We start from the raw sequence: 26854 nt of genomic DNA on the forward strand, positions 1-26854 counted from the left end.
TTTTTCTGCAAATTTCGTCCAGAACTTGCAACATGCACATTCATTCTTTCCATCTCTCACGTACCTCTTGTAAAGTAACTGTGAAACTGTGGCAAACTTTTTCTCAGAGAATGGATCAGATTATACAGTACTTTCTGTTGTTCAGAACTAGGGATGCACCTAAATGTGTCTTTACACTAGTCTTTGTCAACCCTCAAGCTGGTTCTGTTTGTAGGTTAGACAGAGATACAGGCAAACTGCAGTTTCTCGGTAAATATATTGATTAAAAATATGTATATATGACCAAAAATTTTGTATTTTATTAAATATCCATACAGTTCACTGCTTTTCCAAATATAATATTCGAATTTAAATAATGCTTACATTTTTATTTCATTGACTTCCTTTATAATTGAAGATTTTAGTTTCAAGTTATTTCTTCACTTTGAATACTTTTCCCAAATTTCTTCTAGAGTAACTAAAATATTGCTTAAATGAATTGCACTTTTTTGTCTATCATGCAGGAAGATTGCTGTCTCCTCTTCTGGCGGAGTCATTCTTCTCAAGTATTGTAGATGCACATGAGAATGATCCATTAAAGGATTTCATATCTTGGACATCGACAGTGGACATTTTATGACACAATGCAAGGACTTTCTTCTTGAGCATTTCAATTTCATTCCTTTGTTTCAGCAAATTATCCTGAAGTTCCTTGTTCACTTCCAGCATGTTCATGCTCCTCTTCGTTTCTTCAAGAAGCGATTTTGATGTTTGCAAGGACTGTTCCTTCATTCTCTTCAAGCAATCCTGAGTCTCCAACCTCTTCTCCTCCTCTTCAAATCTGGCCTTGTTCAACTCAAGTACTTCCTCTTGCAGTTTCTTGTTCTGTTTTAACAACAATGCGTGAATGTTGCTGTCTTCGCTTATTCTTTGCTTCATCAATTCCTTTGAACATTTTAGTGTTTCAAGTGTTTCCAAAAACTCCCCCATCTTGTCTTGCCAATCCAGCACATCCTCCTCCATCTTCTTCAACTGATGGTTGGCTATTGTTCGTTGGGATTGTGCCATTTGCAAAGCTGAATTTAGCCTCACCATTTTTGCAACAATGGCACTCTCTCTATGTTTCACGTTACCAGCTACAAGATTTTCTCCTTCAAATTGCTCTTTCAGAGTAAACTGCGTACGTAGCCTAATCTTCAATAGATCATACATAGCATTGAACATTTCCGAATGGAGACCCACCAAGTCGAATTCTGGCGTCGTAATTTGTGCTGTAGAAACAATATCAACCAATTTCAAAACCTCTTCTGTTGGGGAAGAACTGAGATAGTTGTTGATGAACAATGTAACGAGAACGAGGAGAAGGGGCAGGACATGCATTATGATTTCTCTAATACCTCCAGTCCCCAGAACACATGAGGCTGCAAAACAGAAGCCATTTTGTTTAGAATAACTTATTGCTCGATTTATCCAATTTGTACTTATGCAAGATCAATGTGCAAATGTGCTTTGGGGGATGCAAGAAAATCTTGTTTTCTTTATGGTACAGATAAATGTATGAGGGTAAGTAATTAAATAACAGGAATTTATTTTATTCTAAACTTCATGGATTTATGCACAATTAAAATTTGTATTTCGAGACTCAAAATGGTAGCAACATGCCATAAAGGTGTCGTGACGATCGAGCAGTATGCGCCTGCGCAGTAGCTCATACAGTATGGCCGCTACACTGCTAACTTGCACTGTAGAAGAGCAACTAAGTGTTATTCGTTTTTTGTTGTCAGAGGGAGTGAAACCTTCTGACATCTACAGCAGAATGAAGGTTCAGTACAGAAACAATTGTTTAAGTCAGGGGAGAGTGCACTAAATTAAATTAACAGATTTGTTGGTCAATCTGCTGTTTCACCGCTTCACTTGCCATGCAAACTGGCCTCCCACTCCGATGTTCATCACATCACTGATATTTCATCTTCGGTTTTTAAATATTTTCACCCATTCATTGGTTTTCTATGGTGCAAATCAACAGTGGAGTGGCCATGTTGTATGAGCTACTGCGCAGGCGCATACTGCTCGATCGTCATGACACCTTTATGCCATGTTGCTACCATTTTGAAAATAAATACGTTAAATAGTATTGATTAACTTAACTACTTATGTGAGTGAGTATGGAGTCTTTATTAGGACAACGTTTCAGAGGTCAGACTGCCTCCTTCATCAGGTTCGTGGATGTTTCTAGCCACAGAACATAGTGCCGCGTAAAAGAAGTGTTGAATGAGGATTTGGTTAAGAAACATCCATGAACCTGATGAAGGAGGCAATCTGATCCGAAACATTGTCCTAATAAGACTCCATACTCACTCACGTAAGTAGTTAAATTAATCAATACTATTTAACATATTTATTTCCTTTAATAGTGAGTAACACACACAAATCTACAATATGTTACCATTTTGAGTCTCGAAATGCAAATTTTCGTTGTGCATAATTCTCCATGAAGTTTAGAATAAAATTCCTGTTATTTAATGACTTAACCTCATACATTGTTATTATTATTATCAGTGCTCAAAGTATACACTGTTAGGTGGAGGATGTTTACTTGAGCCTTGGGGCTAGCTGCTATATTTTATCATGGGGACAATGGAACAAGTAGGACGGATAGAGGAAGAGAGGCTCTCTCTCAATGTTGGGTCTTATCAGGATGAGCTTTTCAAACTTGGTGCGAAATACAAAAAAAAATGTGAACTCAAGAGCATTATTGCTGTAGAGAGATGGAATTGGTTTATTTCTCTTCGGAATGACAGGGCTTTTAGTAGATATAAAATTTATACATTCTGGTTGTGAATAATGAAGAAGAAAAATGAATTTTTTTTTAAAAAAAAAAGTACTTGGCACACCCCTGGCAACCAAAATAGACCAAAGGGAACAAAAATGTAGTATGTAGCAGTGGTACGTTCCTACAATCATGCAAAGTTGCACTGAAAATAGGCTGATATTTCTTTTGGAGGAGGGGGATAACAACAATCAGTGGCGTACGCAAGGGGGGATTATGGGGTTTAACCCCCCCCCCCCTGAGCTTTTAAAATATTATGAAAAATGCTGTGGAAAAAATAAAAAATTATCAGTCAAAGATCTGCGACAATACTATTACTACTACTGCTGCTGCTACTACTATTACTACTACTACTAATAATAATTTGAATTATTATTTCCATGCACCATTACATGGAGGAAAGCACAGCATCCAAAACACATGCGTCTTTCAGAGTCAATGCCTTGAAAGTAAACACGAATTATTGAAAATAAAATATGAGGCAACTATGATTTAAAAGACAAATGTATAGACAAAGCCTAGGTGAACCAGTCCACCTTCCCATTGTTTACCATGGCACGTTTGAATTTCTGAATGTCTCTCTTTAAAATGTCACGTCGTTGACTACACAATTATTTAAACGACAAAGCTTAACTATTTAAGATGTTTTGTTCGTAAGAACAGGGAGACAATCCAGATTTGAATTTTTGGGGACATTTATGCGGGGACAAAGCCAGAAAAATTTCAACCAATTCCGGGAATCGAACCTGGATCTCCCACGTGGTTGTCAGTTGCCTTACCGACTTTGAATAAGTTCCAAACTTTGAGTATTTTAATACATTTTCTTCTTTTTCTGAATTTTCTTCACACTTAAAATGTCTCACCTCGTTGACTAAACAATTATTTCGTAACAAAGAAACAAAACTGAATTTGTTAAAAATCGAATGACTAGAAAGTAATTTCGTTCAATTGCTTTCATAAATACTATATTTATGTAGATCTCTTTAATAGTAGTAGTAGTAGTATTAGTAGTACTGTTGGTAGTAATTCAACTAATTAATTAATTATAAGTATTATTAATTAATTATGAGCATTATTAACTAATTAAGGTATAATTAAAAAATGGTAATGTGAATTTGGAGAAAGTTTTAGAAATAACACCCTCCTTGATAAAATCCTGCATGCGCTACTGACAACAATGTTTAAGAGCAGCGGTGTTGTCAGCTTACAATTTCCAAAATTTTGCTTCTAGAGTCAGACTTATGGATGCTGGATGAACTAGATTTGCAGAGAAACACAATAAAATACCACTCTTTGAGGACACGCAATTCTTATCCCCTAATGATTTTTTTTTTTAAAAAAAAAACGAAAATTATGCAACATTTTTGAAAGTCATAATTTTCGGGAAATTCTGAACATGGGGCATTTCCCACTGGACCCTAATTGTCTCTCATTGGGAACATATTTTTTTGTTCTCATTTTTATGTGTAAAAGTTGAATGTATCAGCAAAAGGCAGTGGTTGAAGAGTTATACCACATTTTGTAAGATCTATCCATCCCATCCATACTGTAGATTATGCTGGACCATTGAATTGGAACTGCAAAAACAGTTACAAATACTACATCCCATATTTATTCGCTTATCAGCAAAGGGATATACAGGGTGTTCATAAAGTCCTGGTACCATTACAATGTACATTACATTTGAAATGGTACTGGGACTTTATGAACACCCTGTACATCTAGAAGCAGTAAGCAAGCTCACCACTGAAGCCTAGATTTTTCAATTCAAGAAGAGGGAAGCGTGATAATGGGACCAATTATGTTGGTGCTAATAGAGAGCTACAAGAAGTTCTATGACCTTGCAATCAGAAGCCTTTAAGAAGAAACTACAGGTCGGGACTACTCAACATTACAATGTGTGCAATTGCATTTTATGCGACCAGATTCACCCCAGTTTTTGGGACTCGCTGATGTAGCCGTTAAGTCAATGAAGTATTATCATTTGGCAAGAATAGCAAGCCAATCATCAATTACATTTGAAGAATTCACCACACTGATATGTCAGATAGAAGTGTATCTACATTCGAGACTAATTTCTATAATCTTGCAAGATTCAACCCCACTTTTCGTCATATCATCACTCATCCTCATCTTCGTGATTATCCAAAAGTGGTAGGAAAGTGGAAGTAATTTCCTCATAGGTTGTGCTTTGTCCTCTTTTCCAAACCAGACATCATGCAAGTACCAGTCAACAGAATGACAAGATGGGAATCATCAATGTTTTCACTTTCCTTTGCAGTTACCAATTCTACATACTCATCATCCACTACTCTCCATTCTGCACTAATACAACACACGTCTTCATTGATACATTCAGTTTTAGTTGACGAAACAGCTTCATGCCCATGCAAATAATTATTTTGTATCAATTATGTTTTTAAAAATGGTGGAAAGACTTGTCAAAATAAGATTTTAATAATTTTTCATATTTATTGACATCCAAAAGCTTGATTTTGTACAAAATTCAATTTTTTAGTTTATCATTGTTTTTATTTTATGATTTCTAGAATTGAATAAACTACTGGGATATCTTTATCAAATTTATCAGCTGCAAAAACTTATATTTTGACACTACATCTGAGTTTTTAAACCAGCTGAATCAAAATGTATGTTAAACTTATTGCATGAATTGGCAATTTCCAAAACAGCAGAGTACTTACATTGAAAATCGTGTGGATTTTTCAGATTCCTAGACCATGAAACATAGGTTTCGACTCTAAATTGGACTTTTTAGGCCAGTGGATCAAAAGATAAATTAGACTAATTCAGCAAATACGCCATGTTGAAAAATGCACCTAAACAACTGGCACATAAAAATCAAAATGTCTAGCCAAGTTTTTTCTTCAACTCCTAAAGGTCTAAAACACGAATCCGGACACACACACTCTGGACAAACATTTTTATGGAGTTATATCCTAGATCCTGGACTAACTGATACATTTCCTTGTATTTCATATTATTTTTTGGAGTAAAGTTGTTAAGTAAATATGATTCTTCTTGAGAAAGATAATTGAATGTTACAGTTTTCAAATGTATGTAATATTCAGCTAATGTGATGGAACAAATGAAAGAAGAAAATGCTAGAAAATCCACCTAATCACACTCCAAATTAATGAATAACGTTACATAGCACAAACACACGTTCATATTACATGGCTCTGTGGTTTTACACAGAATAGATGGTAGCTGTACCTGTTTCCAGTGGAAGCATGTTGACGAAACAGCTTACAATGTTTCTCCAAAGTTGGTGCCACATGCAAGAATTTTTGTTTTAATTTCTTCCCGTGTCAAGATCAGTCTAATATGTTTTTCCTTTTCACCTTAGTAACAAGGAACAATGACAAAATAATGCACATGTTTTGTAATGTAAGAACAACAATAGAAGTATGTAACACAACAGTGTTTCTTGAAACAAGGTTTGGGCCAGGAACATGTTTACAATTTTCTTTTCCATTGGTTGAAAGCAGAGTTTCTGTTACAAGAGAGAGAAAAAAGAGGAAGTGAGAGAGTTAATAATAAATTAATAATTTTGCCCTTAATTTCATACAAACAGAAGCTGTTCGTTCCCATCTGTTCACTAAGAGAAGCACATCTTCTAGCTGCAGAACACTATCTACAGCAGTGGTTCTCAACCATTGTGAGACAGTGGCCCAGTAATTTTCTTTTTTTAAGTCGATTCCCCGATCTGAAAAATTTTACTTTCTAATTTTATAAAACTTTTAAAAACTATACATTAATTAATATGTACCCAGTGAGTGATTGATTTGGTTTATTTTACTTCAATTTCCTACCACATTTGGCTAATCGAGAAGATGAGGATGAGTGATGATATGATGAAAAGAACCTCACAAAGGACACCCATGAACAGGCTGGGATTCAAACCCAGGATCGCTGGCATCATAGCATGCTGTGCTGACTACTCCATGGAGGTTAGGAGTATGTACCCTTGAAATTAAATAGATGACTTTCTCATAAAGAGCAATGTTTTGATTATGTCCAGGTTTGTTGGCAAATATAAAATTAGGTTTAAATAAGTTGTCAGCCACTGAAACAACTGACATTTGTAGTTTTCTCAGGACAACATTATTAAATTAATTTGGTAAGTGCTCATTGTTTGAACTTTCAACACTGAAGAATTCTAATTAGTCAGAACATTCCCATTATAAAATATTTGTCAATGAAAATTGCAGCAGAAACAAAAATGACACATTTCAGAACCTCTCGTGACCTGGTATAATTGATGCCAGGGTCCAGTACCGGGACGCAGCACGGCGGTTGAGAAATGAGTGATCTACAGCTTCCAAGGACGGGTTTTGCGTTTTAGAAAAAATGAGACCGAATGGGAAGACTATGTAAATAGCATACTATATTGTGTTTGCAGAGGATGGATGCAGAAAGACTACCAGTAAGAGCTTACCATGCACAAGGAGTGGGAATTAGGCCACGGGGGAGACCAAGACGTCAGTGGAAAGAGCAGATAGTGGAGAGTGTTAGAAGAGGACAAGATTGGAACACCAGGGAAAGAGAGGAGTGGTGGAAGACCAGGAAAAAATGGAGAAACTTGACTTCTATGCTGACCCAGCCAGAGGCAGGAAACGGCGAAGGATGATGATGATTGTGATTTCATTACACAAACTAAAGAGAGCAATAATAAATCTTGAGTGTCAATCTCCACCCTTCACAGACTCACCAACTTTAAGCTGTACAGTCTTGTGGCCACATGGCAGCCATCTTCTTGACTCCAACTATAATATTGGTTGAACAACAACAAAGAAAGAATGTAACATTTTATTTTGGAACATTATACACATATTGTGAATCTGTCACATTATATGAATGTAACAAGAACAAGAATGACTTATTTGGTGTAACTGACATTAGTCCAGTCCTCCAAATTGTTGGACTAGTATCATTAGTACTGCTTAATGTGAACTCAGCAGATGAGAAGGTGGACGACCCCAACTTCCGCAAGGACGGAGAATGAAATAGGCTAGGAGTCGGGGGAGAAAGATTAGTGTTTGATTGTGTGTACAGTTAGTGCGAGCTAGTGTGGAAGCGACTTTGCACCATTACCGGCAGTTATGCATTTTCCGTACAGGGATTGATTTCACTATATTATATATGACAATATAGTGTCAATTTCTATCTTTCACATCCACTTTCCCATTAACTGTAATTAATTTGACGCAGAGTCACTCGGGGATGGTTGCCAAATATCACAGGCATTCTCTTCTATATAGACTGCCCCCAGGGGTTCTGCACAGCATGATGCTTTTGATAAAAAAATGAGAAACTACATCGTGTTAGCTTCCTGTTTATGTATCTACGATTGAAACAAGATGACTGGAAACAGCTTTCTGTGTTACATCATCTACAGAAGTGCCTCTCAACAGCCGAGCTATGTCCCAGTACTGGGCACTGGCATCATTCATACTGGGCTGCGAGAGTTTCTCCTGAAATTTATAATTTTACGAGGGTAAGTCGGTAAGTAGGTCACAAATGCTTATTAAAAAACTACTAAGTGAGATACTGGCTTGAAAAAAATAACTATTTTTCAACATAATCTCCACCAATATTGATGCACTTATCCCATAACTTTATCATTCCCCGAAACCTGCTGTATAAAGGTCTTTGAGCTGCTGTTTCGGTCGCAGTCGCACCTCACGTTTATCATCATCATCATCTGCAAAACGTTTGGTGCCAAGGTGATCTTTTAGCAGCCCAACAGATGAAAGTCACTTGGGGCTAAGTCGGAGCTGAAAGGCAGATGTTCAAGAAGTAGCCATCTTCATTCATCAATTCTCTTCTGTCAGCTCGAATAATCCCCTCTGCCCACCGCTCTGTTGGTCCAGTTGCAGTCTAAATAGGACGATCTGGTTGGTTCTCATCAACATTTTTTTTTTATTTTTAAGTTGATGCCCCGATTTGAACAATTTTAAAATTTTGCAAGAATTTTTGTGCACTGCTTTATGTGACAAACACTTCTCATCATAAACAGAAAACACTTCCTTTTGAATACCCTTTGCAGGAAGTCCTTTTGCCCACAAATAAAAATGCACAACAGCATGCTGCTCTTCTAACGTACACTCCTCGAGCACAGTCACCATTTTAAAACTGAGCTGCCCATGTGTGCCTGTGCTATCTAGTGACTGCTAACTGAATATTACCCAGCTGGATTGTGCTGCCACCTAATGACACCTTTAGAAAGTACTCACTATTTTCAGCTATCCCACATCAGTTTGTGACCTACTTGCAAACTTCCCCTCGTAGTTTGTGCAGTAATTTTATTAACAAATACTTTACTTTGGAAATATTTTGATTAAAACCGTTTCCTGGTGTCCACAATGCACAATGAAAATCAGCACTTGCCAAATTCATTTAATGATGTTGCCCTGAGGATACTACAAGGCATATATTCCAGTGGTTGACAAATAATTGAAACCTAATTTTATCTTTGGCAAAGAACTTGGACATAACTAAACTATTACTCTATTACTCTCTATAATTATGGCATTAAGCAATTTATTAATATTTAATTTCAGGGTGCATATTAATTAATGCTTATAAAGTGTGTGTGTGTGTGTGTGTTATATATATATATATATATATATATATATATATATATATATATATATATATATATATATATATATATATATATATATATATATATATGGCATGGTCTTTCAAAAAAATGAATATACCGAGCCACCCTATCAAGAAGGTTGAGAACTACTGATCTGAAGAAGGCATACTAGAATGTTTGTACCAGTGGTAAATGCTCTTCCGAGATGGTGGATTACTACTGAAACGTGTGCGAAAATGTCTTCGCAACATTGTGATGGAATCAGTCATTGCGAACTACAACACACTAGATGCTTTCTGCTGGGCACTCGACATTTTGCCACACTAGCGATCCTCACAAAGCATCAGCATAGCAGACTAAGAGCACCAAAAGGAAATAAAACTTAGAGTTTTTCCTTACATTGATGTCTTGTTTAATTTTCTATCTTAAATACAGGGTGTCCCACGAACGGCGCAACTGGGAATTAAGAGTGGCGTTACTTTGTAACCGAAACCTGTACATACATAAGTCATACACCAAATGTTAGCCCTGTCCAAGTAGATATTTTTAAACATAGAAACAACAAACGGGGTGCAGTGTTGTTCATGCAGTCTTGCCAAATGTAAGTGAAAGTGTAAATTTATTTTTCCACAAAGCATGGAAAATTGCATGTCAAACATTCGTACGGAAATTTGGACGTCAATTTCCACCTTGGGTAGGTGGACTATTTCGCCATCTATAGTTCAGAGAAGAAAACCGATCGTTTTCGCGTATAGCCAATCCTGAAATGCCTCGTAAGGGCGTGCCGGTCCAAATGGGTGTGTTAAAAAAATTATGAGGTACAGTGGCAACACTGTTGATGTTTGAAGGCAACAAAAGGTGTGTTTAGTGATGGTCTAGGACATGGAAATACTGGAAACAAAAAAAAAAAGAAAATGAAAATTATGGTGAAAAAAGTGTTACTTAGCTACTCCTGGCAACCATGCAATGCACGTAACAGGCAGTGTAGCTTTACAAAAGATGTTGAAAATGACAACCATTTTCCCTGAGGCATTCATCAACACATTTTATCATGTTGGAAGTAACTTTATGCAAGGTTGATTGGTTTATATTGTTAATGGCTGTGCATATGTTTATTTTTAGATCATCAAGTGTTCTTGGGTTATTAATATAAACTGTTTGTTTCAAATAACCCCACAGAAAAAAATCTGGAGATGTCAGATCCAGGGAGCGACTGGGCCATAAGTTCTTGCTTACAATGTGATCGCCAAAAAACTCTGCCAACATGTCTAAAGTTTCATTAGACGTGTGACATGTTGCGGAGTCTTGTTGAAACCAACAATCACGTTCATCACGTTCCAACAGAGAAATAAACTGTGTAATAAGGTCACGATAAACTATTCCGTCAACTGTTGTGTTGAAAAAGGATGGACCGATTATTTTTCTCCGCGAAATCGCGCACCACACACCGATCTTTTGTGGATTAAGTGATTGTTCATGTAACAAATGGGGATTGTTACTTGACCAGTGTCGAGAATTTTGACTGTTGACATATCCATTTAAGTGGAACCATGCTTCATCCGTGAAAAAAACCTTATCCAAAATATTCACACCATTGTCTCTAATAAAATTTCTAAACCACTGGCAGTATCTTACACGTGCACCTTTGTCTGCTTCCTTCAGTTCTTGCACAGCCTGTACCTTATATGCACGTAGGTGCAATTGTTTTAACGCTAGGTGAGTTGTTGTTTTTGATACACCTGACTGTGCAGCAAGTTTACAAACAGATTTCCTGGGAGATTGTGATATTCTCTGCTCCACATCCTGCAGCACACCTTGCGTCAAAACTGGTGGTTGTCTGTGGTAGGGTTTGTCATTAACTGATCCTGTTTCACGAAATCTGGAAACAAGTCGATATATCGTCGAATTTTCTGGAACACTGTTATTCGGATATTTCTCGTGAAACACAGTTTTCACACTAGCGTACGATTTTGAACAAAAATAATGTTCCACAATGAACACCCTCTCTTCCAAAGAGTACTTCATTTCACAGAACAATTCTAATCTTCCCCTACGAACAATGCGAAATGCACGGCTCAAACAGTTCTGAGTACACAACTAACTGATTCTTTTGTTCTCATTCGGTGAGCACTCTTATCGCATTGCATGGTTGACAGGAGTAGGTAAGTAACACTTTTTCACCATAATTTTCATTTTCTTTTTTTCCTGTTTCCAGTATTTCCATGTCATAGACCATCACTAAACACACCTTTTGTTGCCTTCAAACATCAACAGTGTTGCCACTGTACCTCATAATTTTTTTAAAACACCCATTAGGACCGGCACGCCTTTACGAGGCATTTCAGGATTGGCTATATGCGAAAACGATCGGTTTTCTTCTCTGAACTATAGATGGCGAAATAGTCCACCTACCCAAGGTGGAAATTGACGTCCAAATTTCCGTACGAATGTTTGACATGCAATTTTCCATGCTTTGTGGAAAAATAAATTTACTTTCACTTACATTTGGCAACACTGCATGAACAACACTGCAAACCCGTTTGTTGTTTCTATGTTTAAAAATATCTACTTGGATAGGGCTAACATTTGGTGTATGACTTATGTATGTACAGGTTTTGGTTACAAAGTAACGCCACCCAGTTGCGCCGTTCGTTGGACACCCTGTAGTTATGTTGTAATAACTATGTAAAGTTGTTTCATTCTTTTGGACTTGCACTGTATTGTACATTACAGGCGATAATGTTAGGATCTGTGTTGATTTTGCATCGAATGATCAAATAATAGAATGAATTTGTATGATAATAATATTAATTTTATGGCAAATAAGTTTGTTTCAAAGGACGTTTGTCAATATGTAAACAGGTTTTAAAATGTGTATTTGATTTTTATTATATATAATATATATCTGCATATATATAAAATTACAAGAAAGTGCAAAAAATACAACAGAGTAACATCATAAAGCTCTTATGTTGTGCTTGGAATTTTATCAAGTATATGTAGAAAACACAATGCAAAACATAAATACTGTCAAAGTATAAGCAGTGTAAACAGTTATGTAATATTTACAACTGAAAACAATCATAAATGCTAAGAAAACATATATTAATTGGAAAGATAAGTTAATACTCTCTGTCAATATGTATACTGACAGTTCCACTTCAATCCTTGCATAATGCCTCCTATTTCATACTCGCCATCCAAATATGCCAGGTGCTATAACAATAAAATATTATCTTCTGATTTTCAAACAAACTTTTTTTTGTTACAGTGTCTTGTCAAGTAATGATTCATGACTTCAAAGATCACATGAACCTAATTCAAGCATTTCGCTCACACAAATTCCTATAAATTCAATCAGCAAAGATAAAGATATAAATGATCTCTCTTCAGTTTAGTTTCCTTTCCTTACCATATTTTATTGCATCTTCGTGAATTTCACCAGGAATTGTTTTGATTTAAAAACTGCACCCTCACGTATCTGTTGTACTCTGAAACAGAAAATTATTGTTGAATACCATACTTGTTCATCTCCACCAAATATGCTCCTACTGCAGAGTATGCACAGATTCTGCTTCACAATTGTTTTTTCTTTCATTGATTGCATGTTGAATAGCCCATATGCTGAGTGGCCGCATATATCCAATAGCTCTGTAGTGCTTTTCAGCATATAATGCTTCTGGAGTCTCAAAGGCCATTCCAATATGCTCGTATACAGTTCGATATATTCCTTCTGCTGTCTTAAAAGCTTCAGATATCATTCCCTGTAAAAACAGTAAAAGAAGAAGCATAATTTATTTTCACTCAATTCTCAAAAGAAAGTATACTTCTAGTCTGAACACCATACAGTTCCAAATAAGTATTAAAATGATAGTGATGAAATAAATTTCTATATGAATGTTTGACAAAAGCTACAGATTTTTTTCACTGACTCTACAACTAAAATCTCTACAAAATACAGCATTAACTGCAACATTAATCTAACTAAAAATAAATGTCTGATGAAGGAAGCATGTTGTAATGATCCTGCGAGATCATACTTATTAGTAACACTAATGTTTATTTACTCTGTGTATATGCAACCATTGTTATTATGGTCAAAGTTATTTTATTTACTTGTTCAATGTTACATGTGTTAATAACTGATTTGGTAAGTGTGTCATGTGCCCTGTTTTTTAGTATTAACTTATCATTATTCTGTTATTTTGTTAATAAGGCCCTGCATGGTCGCAAAGAATTTGTAATATTTGTATTATAATTGTATATTAACGTTTAGCACACGGTTAATATTATAATATGTTTTTATCGTTTGTGCCTTCAGCACGTAGTTCAATCTACTGCCATAGAGATAGCTTTGCCTGCTTACGCACGGTTCCACGTAGTTCACATGAATGGCACTTGAGGCACTTCTCAGAACCAAGGCTATATAATCAGCCGCGCAGCAGATTTTCTTCAGTTGGCTTTCAGGTCGGCTCACGATAAGATCTCTCTTAAAACTGACCTGGAAGAAAGGTGCTCTCTGTTCTTGCGAGAGGCCAAGCACCCTTAAGAAGTTCAACTCCGCTTTCAGGCGAGAGAGGTTGAACTCCGCCCACGGGCAAGAGAACCCACTCCAGCTTCGGGTGAGATAAGTCACCCCTCCGAGCAAGAGATAACCAACTCCGCTTGTTAGCGAGAGATAAACTCCACTTTCATGTAAGAGGTCCCGCTCCGCTTACTGCGAGAGGTTTCCTCCCCTATCAACCAGCGGTACCCTGCCTGGGGATTGAGGCGTTGGGTTTCTAGGCAACCGCTCAGAAGGTAAAATTACAGGTCAGTTAAAGGTCGACGGTTATTGTGAGTGTGACCTGAAAAAATGCCCCAGTCCCCCACCCCCCCAGAAAGCAGAAAGTTTCCCTGTAAGAAGCCTGCAGCTACAGAAGTCGGCACATTCCTAACGAATGTTGGAGCTAAGGTTATGACTGCAGAGGGCAGCAGCAGCAATGTACCTGTTCCCAGTTTACGGCAGTTTGCAGAAGCCATCCCCCCCCCCCCCCCCCCATTGTGTGGAAGTGAGTGTAATATGGTTATTAAAATTTCTCTAACTATAGACAGTGTACTTTTTCCCGAACCCTGAGTTAAATAGAGTCTCATGCCACCACTGGAGAACAAGTTAGCATGATGGGTAAAACTTTGCAGTGCGTTTGGTGCTACTGAACAATTGTTGCCAAGCTAGTGGGGTTGTACCTTCGTTACTTACTAGTGTAGGAGTAGGTGTAGTAGGCACCAAGGAACACTGCAATGTGTTCTCCAAAAACGTTACATGAAGCACTGTGTTTATTTGCTTGTAACAAGCCTAAATTACAAGAGGAAATAATTATAGTGAGTCTCGCAGTGGACTTGTCCACAGAGCAGCAGCCAGCATGACAGGCAGTGAGAGTGCATCTGCTGGCATTTAAACCCACAGCTGTATGCTGACTTGCCACTGGACGCATCAGTGTTTCAGTATCTAGATAGCTGGTGTTCAGTTTGCAAATGTTTGTGAAGTTTAAGGTGTTAACTAGTGTTTTAGATTGTGTTGTTTTAGTTTACGTATTAATGATTCTTTTCTGCAGTCTAATAATGCCATGCTATACATACAATTTTAAAAAAGAATTTTTTATGTTTGACTCCTTCGTCATTGTAAGGAAGTTAGAAGGCTTTTTGCACAAGAATTCCCAGATGTTCCCATTCCACACAGAGAGTGTGTTCGGATACTTGTGAACAAATTTAGGGAAAGAGAGTCTGTTCTTGATAAGAAGTGAAGGGTAAAATGGCATGTGCATACTGAGTGACGTTGGAGCACGACTGAACATACTTCTCAAAAATCCCTCGGGCACCTTGCACAAGAAACAGACATTTCCAAGTCATCTGCGTGGCAAGCTACCAAGCTTTTAAAACTGAAGCTATACATTAGAAGAATTGGAAAAAATATCAGCAGAGAAATTGAAGCAATTTTGGAACACAAACTGATGTGTGTTAGTGAAAATTTCCTAAAAAAATATGCTGTAAATCTGTGGAAGCAGGTGGACATTTCCAACATCTCTTGTAACAAGGTACGTGCTCATTTTAATTGTAACTGTCCATGTAATTGTCAAGTTTATTTCATTACATAGCTAACGGTTCCAGTTACGAGGATGTCGGATCCAGTTTGCCAGCAGATGTGTTCTCACTGCCCAGCACACTGGCCGCTGCTCTGCAGCCAAGTCGACTGTGAGACTCACTGTACAATTCAAGCAATATGTAAATACAAGAAAAATTACAGCTAATTTTACAAATTTTCTATCTAGCAAGAACAGCACCAGCACAAATAGCATGATATTTCTCATTACTGAAGATAATACATTATCTATTTTCTACAGAATACAAACAAATATTGAACTAAGTACATTAATATGCTCACACATACTTCATGGATCATAAGGGCACTTAAAGCATACACAACGCCAGTCCAGACTTCTTCACTTTGGACCGTAGAATCATCAACTTTTCCTTCAGGTGTCATCCCATTCACTGCTCCCATGGTGCCATTCTTAAACTTCAGTACATTGAAGTTATATATTGTTTCCAGGGCTTTTTTCACGTGAATAGCAGGAAATACCTAGCAAATGTAAGAGGTACAAAAATTGAAATATTTACAAAGGAATGCAATACATGGCCAGAAATAGGGGAGCATTGAGAGAAAAAAAGAAGGAGGTCTGTGTGTGTGTGTTTGTACATACCTACAACACATTTGTCAAGTACTGCTAGACTAGGCATTTGTTGCTAAATGCATTACATTTCTATTCTATCTGTAACTTTTGAAAATGACATGTGAAATGTGCTGAAACATTGAGTATTTGTTTAGGTTGCAGGATCACTGAATGAGACAATTTCCACACAGTGTAAAAATTAGGCAAAACCAGGGCTGGTTCAGTAGCTCAACTGGTAGTTGTATGCCTGAGATCTGGGTTCAAGTTTTTACTTAAATTTTACACATTGATTACTACAAGTTACTACAAGGAAAAGAACAGTTTCATTAGTTCATACCTGTTATGGTCTGATATAATAAATCAGTTTTCGTAACACAATAATAACTGTAATTAAAAATTACTCAAAAGCTCTAGTCATCATAAATTTGGCAATTAGACCTGAAATTATAAGCAAAAAAATACTGTAAGGGATATTTCACAATGAAGTGACAAGTGACAGGCGACAAGCTCACATACACATACCGTTGGAAGCGAGTCCTTAGTAATCAATGCAACATTTCGAACCAAAGATACACGGCAAGCTGCATATGTCTGTCGGACTGGGCAGTTTTCTCACTATCGTTCTTCGTTTGGTTTGAGTTGCTGTTTTAAGTCCACTTTATGCACAGTAAGGCTAATTGAGACTGGACCTACAGTTTAAAGTGGGATCTGAACCACTTGTGCCTCACTATCGTGCTTCGTATTGACTCATGCTGTTGATTGCGTATGTGCAGCAAATGTGTGCTTCAGTTTGAATGGGCTCGTGTTGCTTTTCACTTGCTGCTTCAGTGTGAATTCTCCACGTCGCTCGTCACTGTCACTTGCAGCTTGTCGCTTTGGTGTGAAATTTACCTAAGAAGTACCCGATTAGAGGAATCAGTGTAATTTTGCCAATCTCATTTTGGTCATTTTGTTATTATTTTTATCCCAATAAGTCGCTGACCAAGGCAGTTTATTAAGGTAAAAACACTTAACACGTAACGTTTCGACCCTGTAGCAGGGTCTTCCTCAGACGAAGAACTAAACTAAACTAAACTAAAATTGATTTTTAGTTTAGTTCTTCGTCTGAGGAAGACCCTGCTACAGGGTCGAAACGTTACGTGTTAAGTGTTTTTACCTTAATAAACTGCCTTGGTCAGCGACTTATTGGTTTCAATATGGAAACAAGGCTTAATTATATTACAATTATTTTTATGAATAAAAAAGCAGTGTATGAATTGAACTTTTTGCTTTGGAAATGGATGGACATATTTACAAAGAAATCCACTATCTTTTTTGGGAGTAGACATCTCACATTATTATTAACACTAACCACGATACTGAATGAGTCATTCATTTCTTCACACGCATATAATATATTTCACAAGCTTTCATTCTATGACGGCACAAATTCTATTGTAACTTTATTATCATAATTCCTTCTCGTTTAGTCTAAATTCGCCTCTGCAAGCAGGCTTGACTCAATCTGCTTCATCTAGTTCCAGTGCGCACCGTCAGACAGCTCCACCATCTACTTGGCTTCCCAGTATAGTGCACCTTCTACTGGTATTTGAATCAACTTCATAAGCTCCGCCCCTTTGCCTTTCTTTTATTTCGCCACAGTTCTTACTCCAACACTGATTGAATGTAGGTTTAGTTCCCATGACCTACTCTAATGTGCTGGACACATTTAGACACTGCAGGCACTGCTTTGCACGAAAAAGGCACTGATATTTCTCCAAGAGGAGCAATAGGTTTTGTATAAGGTTGCTCAAAAAATTGGTTGAAAAGTACTACGAAGCTAAGGATTAAGGGTCTTTGTATTGAGTTTATGGCTTGACTCACAGCTACATTCGTTAAGATCAACACCACTTTCTATCAATAACTTTACTTTATCTACATCACAGTTTGAAACAGCTTGGTATAATCCAGGTTTACAAAATCTGCCTACAGAAAGACCTTTTATAGCTCTTATTATCTTCTGTAGTTTTTCCTTACAAAGCAGCCCGACCCTGTGGCCGAGTGGTTAGCACATCGCGCTGCGACGCCAAGGGTCCCGGGTTCGAATCCTGGTCGGGCTTGGTTGTTTGTGAATGTCCATTCATCAATTTCATCATTTCATCACTCATCCCCATCTTCGCAAATTAGCCATGAGGCACAAAACGCGAAGTAAAATAAACTCAATCAATCAATCCTTACAAAGCAATAGTTGTTAATGCAGAAACAGGAAATTCACTGCCTTTATTGTTTTTGAGGGTTTGTTTTAAGTCCACCTTATGCACAGAAAGACTAATCGGGACTAGACCTACAGTTTAAGGTGGGATCCGAACCACTATGTGCCTCCACTGAGTATCAAACCTGACACTACTCACTCCACCATCGCAACCAGATCCCAGTAGCAAAACCAAGTGGTTTGCCTTTCCCTACCATCCTACAACATCCAACCGCCTTACCAAAGCCCTCTGCCCCTGCAACATCCAAATAGCACACAAACCAACCTCCAAAATAGCTGACCAACTAAACAAACATAAACGGTACTTCCTCTCCCCCCTCAACAATCCAGGTGTCTATGATACTGAATGCGAGTGCAAGGCTCATTACATCGGCAGATCCATCAGGCCCATCAGTGAAAGAATTCAGCAGCACCTATCAAATGCAAAAACTGCCCAACCCACCACCGAACTTGCCAAGCATATAAAATTCCACAACCATAAAATTGAGAAAGTACATGTCAAAACAAAACACACACTCTCATATACACAAAAAGAAACACACGCCATCATGCATTACAACCATGAACTAACATAGATAGCGATCAGGCACACCACGCCTGGCTTCCGTTACTCCAGCAATTAACACCAGTGAACAGCAGACGACATATATGCAGACATACAGGCGACAGCAGCACACCTAGCGGCAATTTAGGAAAAAACAACAGAAACGCGCCAAGCAACAACACAACGAATTCCAACAAGAATGGTGGTAGTGGCTACCGAAATTAATAGACAATAATGTAAAACAGCTTAGCGGAAAACGTCAGTACCTTAATTATCTATTACTGTCTCTCTCATTCCCATAGTATGAATAAGACTGTTTGTGGATTGTCTTATAAATTAGTTGTGTTAAGAAATATGTCAAGAATGATACATAAATTATTGCATGAAATAAGCTGATTTGCATGTATACGTGTGGAATGCAAGCTAAGCTACCGTATTTACTCATGTATAATGCACACTTTTTTCAAAATTTTTGCCACAAAAAACTGTGGTGCATATTATGCATGGATTAATTCAGACAGCCAACAGGAAACCATACAGGGTCATTCCATGATTTTATAACAGTATTCCATTCAAGATGGCGACACTAATGTGCAATGCGGTTGAAAAAAGTTCATCACAAAATGATGGAATGTTGTGACTTTTATGATACTTTGGATGAAAGAAATGATAAGGGGAAAAAACAATTAAAATGTATTACTGGCCAAATAATACGATATATATGGAGTGTGTAAATGCATTAATGGAAGAAATCTTGTACTGTTATAGATCGACCACAAGGAAAAAAACCTTGGGACGAAAAGTCCCTGCGCAGCTTTCCCTTCTTCCCTCCACTTCGGGCCATAAGGAAGCATGGTCCAATCTCCCCCTCCCCAACTTGCGGGGGTACGGTGCACAGGACTCGCAGGTCTGCGCAGGTTGTTTTGCTCGTGGTTCCACTATAACTGCTAGTTTCAGGGTCCTCAATGTGCCTCTTATAAATGTTACGTTAGTCATGGAAAAAGCATATATTTTGAAGTTTTTTTATAGAAAAAGGAGAGAAAATGAGCAAACCCAAGTATAAAAGTTTAAAGGCCATTTGCCATGGTTTTTCACTTTGTACGTGGGCGAATCAAAAAGTAAGTTACACCCGAGCAGTGTTCCTGTACTAAAATACATAAAATAATCACATTTGGTGGCAACACTGTCCGGAATGTATTCTCCCCATACCCAAAGTGGCCATGCTGCAGCTGCTTTAATATGAGAGTAGTCACCGTATGAGTATGGCACATCGTATTGAGGTGGCATCCAAAATTAAGGTGCACTCTGTTGTCCGACTTTTGTGGACATGAAGGCATAATCAGAGTGAAATCAATCGCCAAATTGTCGAGGTGTATGGTGAGAATACAATGTCACACCCCATGATGAGGAAATGGTGCCAGATGTTCGAAGAGAAAAGAACAAACGTGAAAGACGAACATTGTGTTGGGCAGCCTGCAACTGTGAACACTATCGACAAAACAGAGCATGTGAATGCAATCATCCTTGCCACCCGCCACGTGAAAATTAAAAGAGATTGCAAGTGTACTGAACATATCCTACGATAGTGTGTCTATGCTGATTCCTCACCAGCTGGGTGTATCATAAACTGTGCTCTCACTGGGTGCCACGATTGTTAACCGATGAGCACAAAAGTCAACTAAATTGAAATTGGAAGGAATTTTTACACACAAGAAATCAAAAAACTGGCGATTCAAAAAGTGCTTGGAATACTTTGGTGACTATGTCGAAAAAAGTTAAATGTTCATACATTTTTTGTACAATAATTATTTTCTTTCTAATGTGTTTTGTTTGTTTCATACAAAGGGGGAAGGTGTAACTTACTCTTTGATTTACCCTAGTAATGTAATGTTCTGTGACACCAAGAAGAATAGTGCCATTCTGGAGGAATTTGAGCATGCGCCTCCAATCACATGGGATGCGTTGGGTGAGAAATAATAGCAAATAACTTCCTGAGCACTGTAAATCCATAACGTAATTTTCATCTCGCTTTCTACTATTACAGAATAAATAAGGTGAAAGCTTTCGGATGGTAAACACAGTGGAGGGAGAGGGGGGAGATGGCGTGGGTTGGTGACTCACTGTTTAAACAAGAGGATATTTTCCTCTTGGTCCACATAGCAACAGGTGACTCATTGAATAGGTTTGATGTCACTCACTCTTCATCAGCATAGCAAAAGCTTTGTGACCTACAACTAAGAGAGCCATTTCTTGAACCTGGATTATACTGCACATTATATATGAGATATAATTGTTTTTCACTTTTCCCCATCAAAAACCAGGGTGTGCATTACACACATGCGTGCATTATACACGTGTAAACACAGTATTTATCAAACTTAATGAATGCAGTAAGCATGCAGTGTATGGTAGTGTATGAATGTACCCACAAAAATTGAGAAGTTAAAGTAATGGAATTTGTTGATCCTTGTTAAAAATGAAAATACTCTTGCAGATTAAAATGTAATATTAAAGGGATAGTTGTTTGTTAATTAAAATTTGCCTTCGGCCTTTGATTTGCTAAACTTAACAAGGTTTCTTACAAAAGTATGATTGACATTGCATGACCCATAGTAATTTTAAGGTAGTTATAGATCTTGTAAAGGTCATATTCAAACAAGTATGCGCATGATTAAGCATGTGCCTTAACTTATAACACACACATTCGCAAATTATACCTACATTTTCGCATGGAATTGCATTCAAAGGTCTTCAAAACTATTACTTAACCTCACGGTAATTTATTTGCAGGAAAATTATTGAATGCACTACAACTTTATGAACAATACAGAAAACACATTGTCAGACCACTCCAGCAAGAAGGGAAATATTGATTAATGTGGATTTGCATTAAGCTTTGATTGATTGATTCATTTAGTTTATTTTACTTCGCATTTTGTGCCTCTTCACTAATTTGCGAAGGTGGGAATGAGTGATGAAATTGATGAATGGACATTCACAAACAACCAAGCCCGAGCGGGATTCGAACCCGGGACCCTTGGCGTCGCAGTGCGATGTGCTAACCACTCGGTGGATTTGCATTAAGCAAGTGCATTTTTGGGCTTTGATTAAAACATATTCTGGTAGCCATAATCCAATTTTTAAATGGCAGTTCTTCTCTGCCCTGAAAGAAATTTGATTTTCAATTTAATTGGCGGGAAGCTAGTTATTGAAGAAGAATTGTGCACATGCACACTTGGCGAAAATCCTGACCTGACACCACTTCCTAGGATTCCATCTTACTACTTATACTTGGGAATATTCTCCATACCCAAGTGTCACAACTGTTTCACTATTGGTTTCTATTGAATTTTAAAGATATTTTAATGAGTGATACCTTCATTTTGCAACAAGTCCATTAGCCATTTTCTTGCTCTGCAACAATTTTTTAGAGCCACTAATTAAATTAAATTAAATTTACAGTATCTTTACACATGAAATTCCAAGAAGAAATTCATCAACTATGCCTTTTTGTGCAAGGATTTAACATTAGAATGAAAGTCTTCCAATGGCGTTGATTTTCCCACCTTACAAGCTCTTATATTAAATTTATTAACATGTTACTATGTTTTAACCAACAATAATAAAAACTTAAAATACTGTTGGGAATTTTTTTGATTGCATGCTGGATTACATACTGTCAATTTTTCAATTTAAATGTGTTGTGAGCAATTAAAAATATACTCCTGCACGGAATGGTTCTTGGTTCGTGGACAATTTGCAAATGATATGAATGGGGATTATTATTTATGGAGGATGGGATAATATCATCCCTCGCAGGGAAGAAAATTTACTTCTGTTGCCAGGTCTAGAGGAGGAATATCTCGGGCATCCACCAGAAGAGAACAGGCAGGATTTCAACCAAATCACTCTTGCATCGATCAAATTAATACCTTGCGGATAATTTTGGAGCAATGTATAGAATGGTCGGCATCTTGTCTCTACACAGTTTTCGTTGACTTCAAGAAAGCATTTGACTCAGTCGACAGAAAGGCAATGTGGAAGGAAGTGGAATGTTGTGAAGTACCGACAAAAATTCTTGGTCTTATCCGACAAACTTATCGTGATTATACATGTAGAGTTATGCATGACTCCCAATAGATGTGCAGTCTGGAGTGAAACAAGGTTGCATATTATCACCCATAATGTTCCTGATTGTAATCGATGCAGTAATGCGAAATGTAATAAGAGGGAATAGACGTGGTATCCAATGGGGACTGAATAACAGACTAGAAGAAATTGATTTTGCAGATGATTTGTGCTTCTTGTCTGAAGCACATGGTGATATGCAAACAAAACTAGCAGATTTGATAGAAAATGCAAAGAAAGTATGACTTGTGATTAACTCCAAGAAGACCAAGGCACTGAGGATTAACTCCACAAAAATAGACCCGTTTAGTATCGGTGAAGAGATTATTGAAAATGTGGATAGCTTTACTTATTTATTTATTTATTGCGTCTTGTTTATCATGGCGAAGTTAAGGCTTTGTAGCCTTTTCTACCACTTAACCATGTTTACAACAACATTTAAACCATTACATAGAAAGGTAAATATTAAAATATAGAAAGAGAAATATAAAATTACAAAGAAAAAAAATTACAGAAAAAATGATAAGAAAAAAAATACATACGGGAATAAAAACCTAACCTATACTCACGAGAATACAACATAACACACACATACACATACACACACAATCAGATATTCATGACAGTAGTCAGGGATTTGAAATATTAAGGTGAATAAGGGTTTTCAGTGTTTTTCTGTGCTTAACTGTATTCAATTTATCACTAAAATATAATGTGCTAACTATTTGTGCCCAATAAAAAATGTTTTAATTGTGTCTTAAAGACATATGCTGAAGATGAGTTCCGGATTTCGAGGGGCAGCGAGTTCCAAAGGCGAGAAGTAGAAACAGTGAAAGATTTTGAATAAAAATTTACTTACCTGTGTAGTGTGGTGGCAGAAGATGGAGGATGTACAGGATGTTTCTCAACGTTATCGAAAAAGCAAATGGCACCTTTGTGAGGCACTATCCAGTATGGAAAAACGAAAATATCTATGAAGACCAAACTTCGTATTTTCCGAAGCAATGTTAAGTCTGTGCTCTTATATGGGTCTGAGATATGGAAGATAACAAAAACTATCACCTCTAAACTACAGACCTTCATCAATCGCTGCCTGAGAAAAATTTTGAATATCTTTTCGCCAGAAGTGATTCAAAACCAAGAACTTTGGAGAAGAACTGGAGAAACCGAGGTGTCCATACAGATAAAGTGGCAAAAATGGAATTGGATAGGGCACACGTTGAGGAAGGAAAATGAGGCTGTCGAGAGAGAGGCACTAGACTGGAACCCGCAGGGAAGAAAGAAAAGAGGGAGGCCTAGACAGACGTGGTGAAGATCTATTCATGGTGAGGCATTGGAGGAAGGAAAGAGGTGGAATGCAGTGAAGAGAATTGCAGTCAGTAGAACTGGTGGAGACGCTTTGTTGATGCCCTATGTTCCACAGGGAACAACAGGAATTAAGTCAAGTAAGTAAGTCCTCCACTTAATTTGCAGCCTGCATAAAAGTATAATTCATATTCCCTGTTTTTTTGTAAATAGATATAGAGTTTCTTCTTTCTTGGAAAAGCCTGTTAAGTTGCCTACATGCATACATCAATAAGGAGCAAAGTCAGTAATTCAGGTTCTTCATAGAATGTTGCAATTTTATACTGGACTGCTAAAATATTAGTTATCAATATTGGTAACTTTTATTTCATTGCATTGGCAAAAAAATTCATGTGGCTCTATCTTAACTTGAGACAAATATTTTAGTCGAACACTCATAAATATATTTCATGGTCTTACATTTATAACTGGGTCATTCCATATCTTTTCAACCAACCCATGTCGTATCACCAATTTTAAAAATATTAATAATTTAACCACTTATTTCTACATCATTCAAGTGTTCAAAACTGACATTGAAAAAAAATATTTCAAGCTTGCGTTTGGATCTGGCAACCATTTTCAAGAAGCGGTGTGTGGTGATTTTAGCGATTGATTTCATTACTTTACGAAAATCGTTGTAACTTCTGTTCTATAATTCCTAATGTAATGATTCAAAAACCATTTTCTTCAAACATAAATGCTCTTTTATTTATCATTTTTGCTTCCAGGTTAGTAGTTTCAATGATATTTTACAATAAATCCGACAAATATTTTTTTTCATAATTTCTCATCTTTGAGGCACAAAATAACCATGAAGGGGGGAAAACACCAAAACCATTTTTCTTACGTTTACTGTGCAGTGCCGGGTAAGTCTGAAAATAGTTTAAAATATGAGTTGCCTGGGCCCCCCTTTCTTTTCCATAATAATAATAATCCGTCGCGCAACAGCCCATGGAGGGCCTAGGCGTACCTACCGACAGCTGGTCTCCCTCCCACGCTTTCCTTCGTCACCTCTAAGCGTGGAGATCTTCAACCAGTATTGGAATAGTTGGGGGGGTCAGCCCGACGTATCCCCAGCCATTATAGTAGGTCTCCGTGGCCGGATTACGCTCACTCACTCGGAGCTCCCCAATTTCCTCACGATGGTGGGTTGCCACCGGCCCTATACGTAGGCCGAATAAATCCCGACCAGAGCCGGATTCGAACCTACGCCGTCCCGCAGCGAACGATCTCAAGACGAGAGAATGCCTTAACCCGCTCGGCCACGGAGGAGGACTTTTCTTTTCCATAAGCAGCCAAAATTGAAAATATCAAACGTTTGACGATCTGTATCCCCAAATAGGAGACGGAGGAAAAATATGAAATTTGCACCACAGTGGGAACTCTTGAGACTCAACATAATATTAAAATTTGGTGAAGATCTTTTTCCAAATAAGAAAAATATTTAACATTAAATTTACTCAAAAATAGCCAAAAAAAAATACCCAAAAATAACCATTCCATAACCCAAAAAATGGCATGGAATGACCCAACTTGAAAAGTATTTTTCTGTTCCATAAATGTTCAAATTGTATCAGCTCTAGGAAATAACCGTGTAATGTTTGTTTCCTCATACCAAAAGTTAATTACCTCATGTGAAACTCCACTGGCTTTCAGGTACCAATGTCCACACAGCTGATCACTCATGATGGATTTTGAATGAGAAGAGTTTGAGCTATCAAAATTGTAATATGAACCTGGAAAGGAAAGAGGAGAATATGTAATGATTATAAATATGTTCAACATGCTATATTGTAATTCCTTGTGGCTAAGTGCATAAGTGCTAAGTACATTTACCCAACCCTACCAAACCTTATAAAGAAAATCTGAATATTTCCGAGATTTCCAGTTTCTTATCAAGAATGTTACAAAGTCTCAGTGAAAAAAGAATTAGAGGTGGAGAAAAAGAGGTAAATTATCACAAACTGGTATGGCAGGAACTGTTTTCTTACAGTTTTAAATTTCTTCAAATAATTCAGGTCCTTTTGCACAATTAAAGGATACAGTAGAAGTTGATAATAATGTTCAAATATTGATAGGAATTTTAAAATATCACCTTAAATCACATTTGTTCTCTTGCATGTTTATATGTTGAGGTATTTTTTTATAAGTGACATTAGATATACAAGAACGAAGAGAACTTAGAAGAACAAAGATTTTTAAAAATGAGTACTATAGATAATTCATGTTATAATAAATTAGTGTTTGACAGATTCCATTACAGAATATTTTATATCATTGTTCTTCCTAAAAGTTCACGTACAGTGAAAACTTGATTTTACGTTTTTCAGGGGACCAAGCTGAAAAAACTTAAAATGCAGGAAAACGTAAACTCGAGGAAAATTTTAAAACATTTTGCTGCATTGGGACTATCAACATTGAATGTAAAATTTGTAAC

At 37.2% G+C, this 26854-nt stretch overlaps 2 protein-coding genes across 2 annotated transcripts in view; both read right to left on the minus strand.

The window, feature by feature from the left end:
- Positions 1-308: 308 nt before the first annotated feature.
- On the minus strand, positions 309-6171 carry LOC145995208 (uncharacterized). The gene is made up of 2 exons (XM_083131772.1): positions 6044-6171; positions 309-1400 (listed from the first exon to the last, which is right to left on the minus strand). Exons 1-2 carry the CDS (start codon positions 6105-6107, stop codon positions 496-498), a joined length of 969 nt encoding a protein of 322 aa, XP_082987898.1. The 5' UTR covers positions 6108-6171; the 3' UTR covers positions 309-495.
- Positions 6172-12316: 6145 nt separating this feature from the next.
- The window catches only part of LOC145994728 (non-lysosomal glucosylceramidase), a 101228-nt gene continuing 86690 nt past the window's right edge, over positions 12317-26854 (minus strand). The window contains exons 14-16 of the mRNA XM_083130932.1: positions 26047-26153; positions 15865-16056; positions 12317-13201 (exon numbers count right to left, since the gene is read on the minus strand). Coding sequence (XP_082987058.1) covers positions 12986-13201; positions 15865-16056; positions 26047-26153 — 515 coding nt within the window. The 3' untranslated portion in view covers positions 12317-12985. The remainder of the gene's footprint in view (positions 13202-15864; positions 16057-26046; positions 26154-26854) is intronic.

The sequence above is a fragment of the Lepisma saccharinum genome, chromosome 11 (assembly GCF_977018435.1).
Source record: "Lepisma saccharinum chromosome 11, izLepSacc3.1, whole genome shotgun sequence".
NCBI lineage: Eukaryota > Metazoa > Arthropoda > Insecta > Zygentoma > Lepismatidae > Lepisma > Lepisma saccharinum.

Bases quoted from the DNA above. Each gene is read 5' to 3' on its own strand.
- LOC145995208 (XM_083131772.1), bottom strand. From the start codon at position 6,107: ATGTGGCACCAACTTTGGAGAAACATTGTAAGCTGTTTCGTCAACATG. The intron at 1,401-6,043 runs GTACAGCTACCA...TCTGTTTTGCAG, and splicing joins CATGCTTCCACTGGAAACAG to CCTCATGTGTTCTGGGGACT.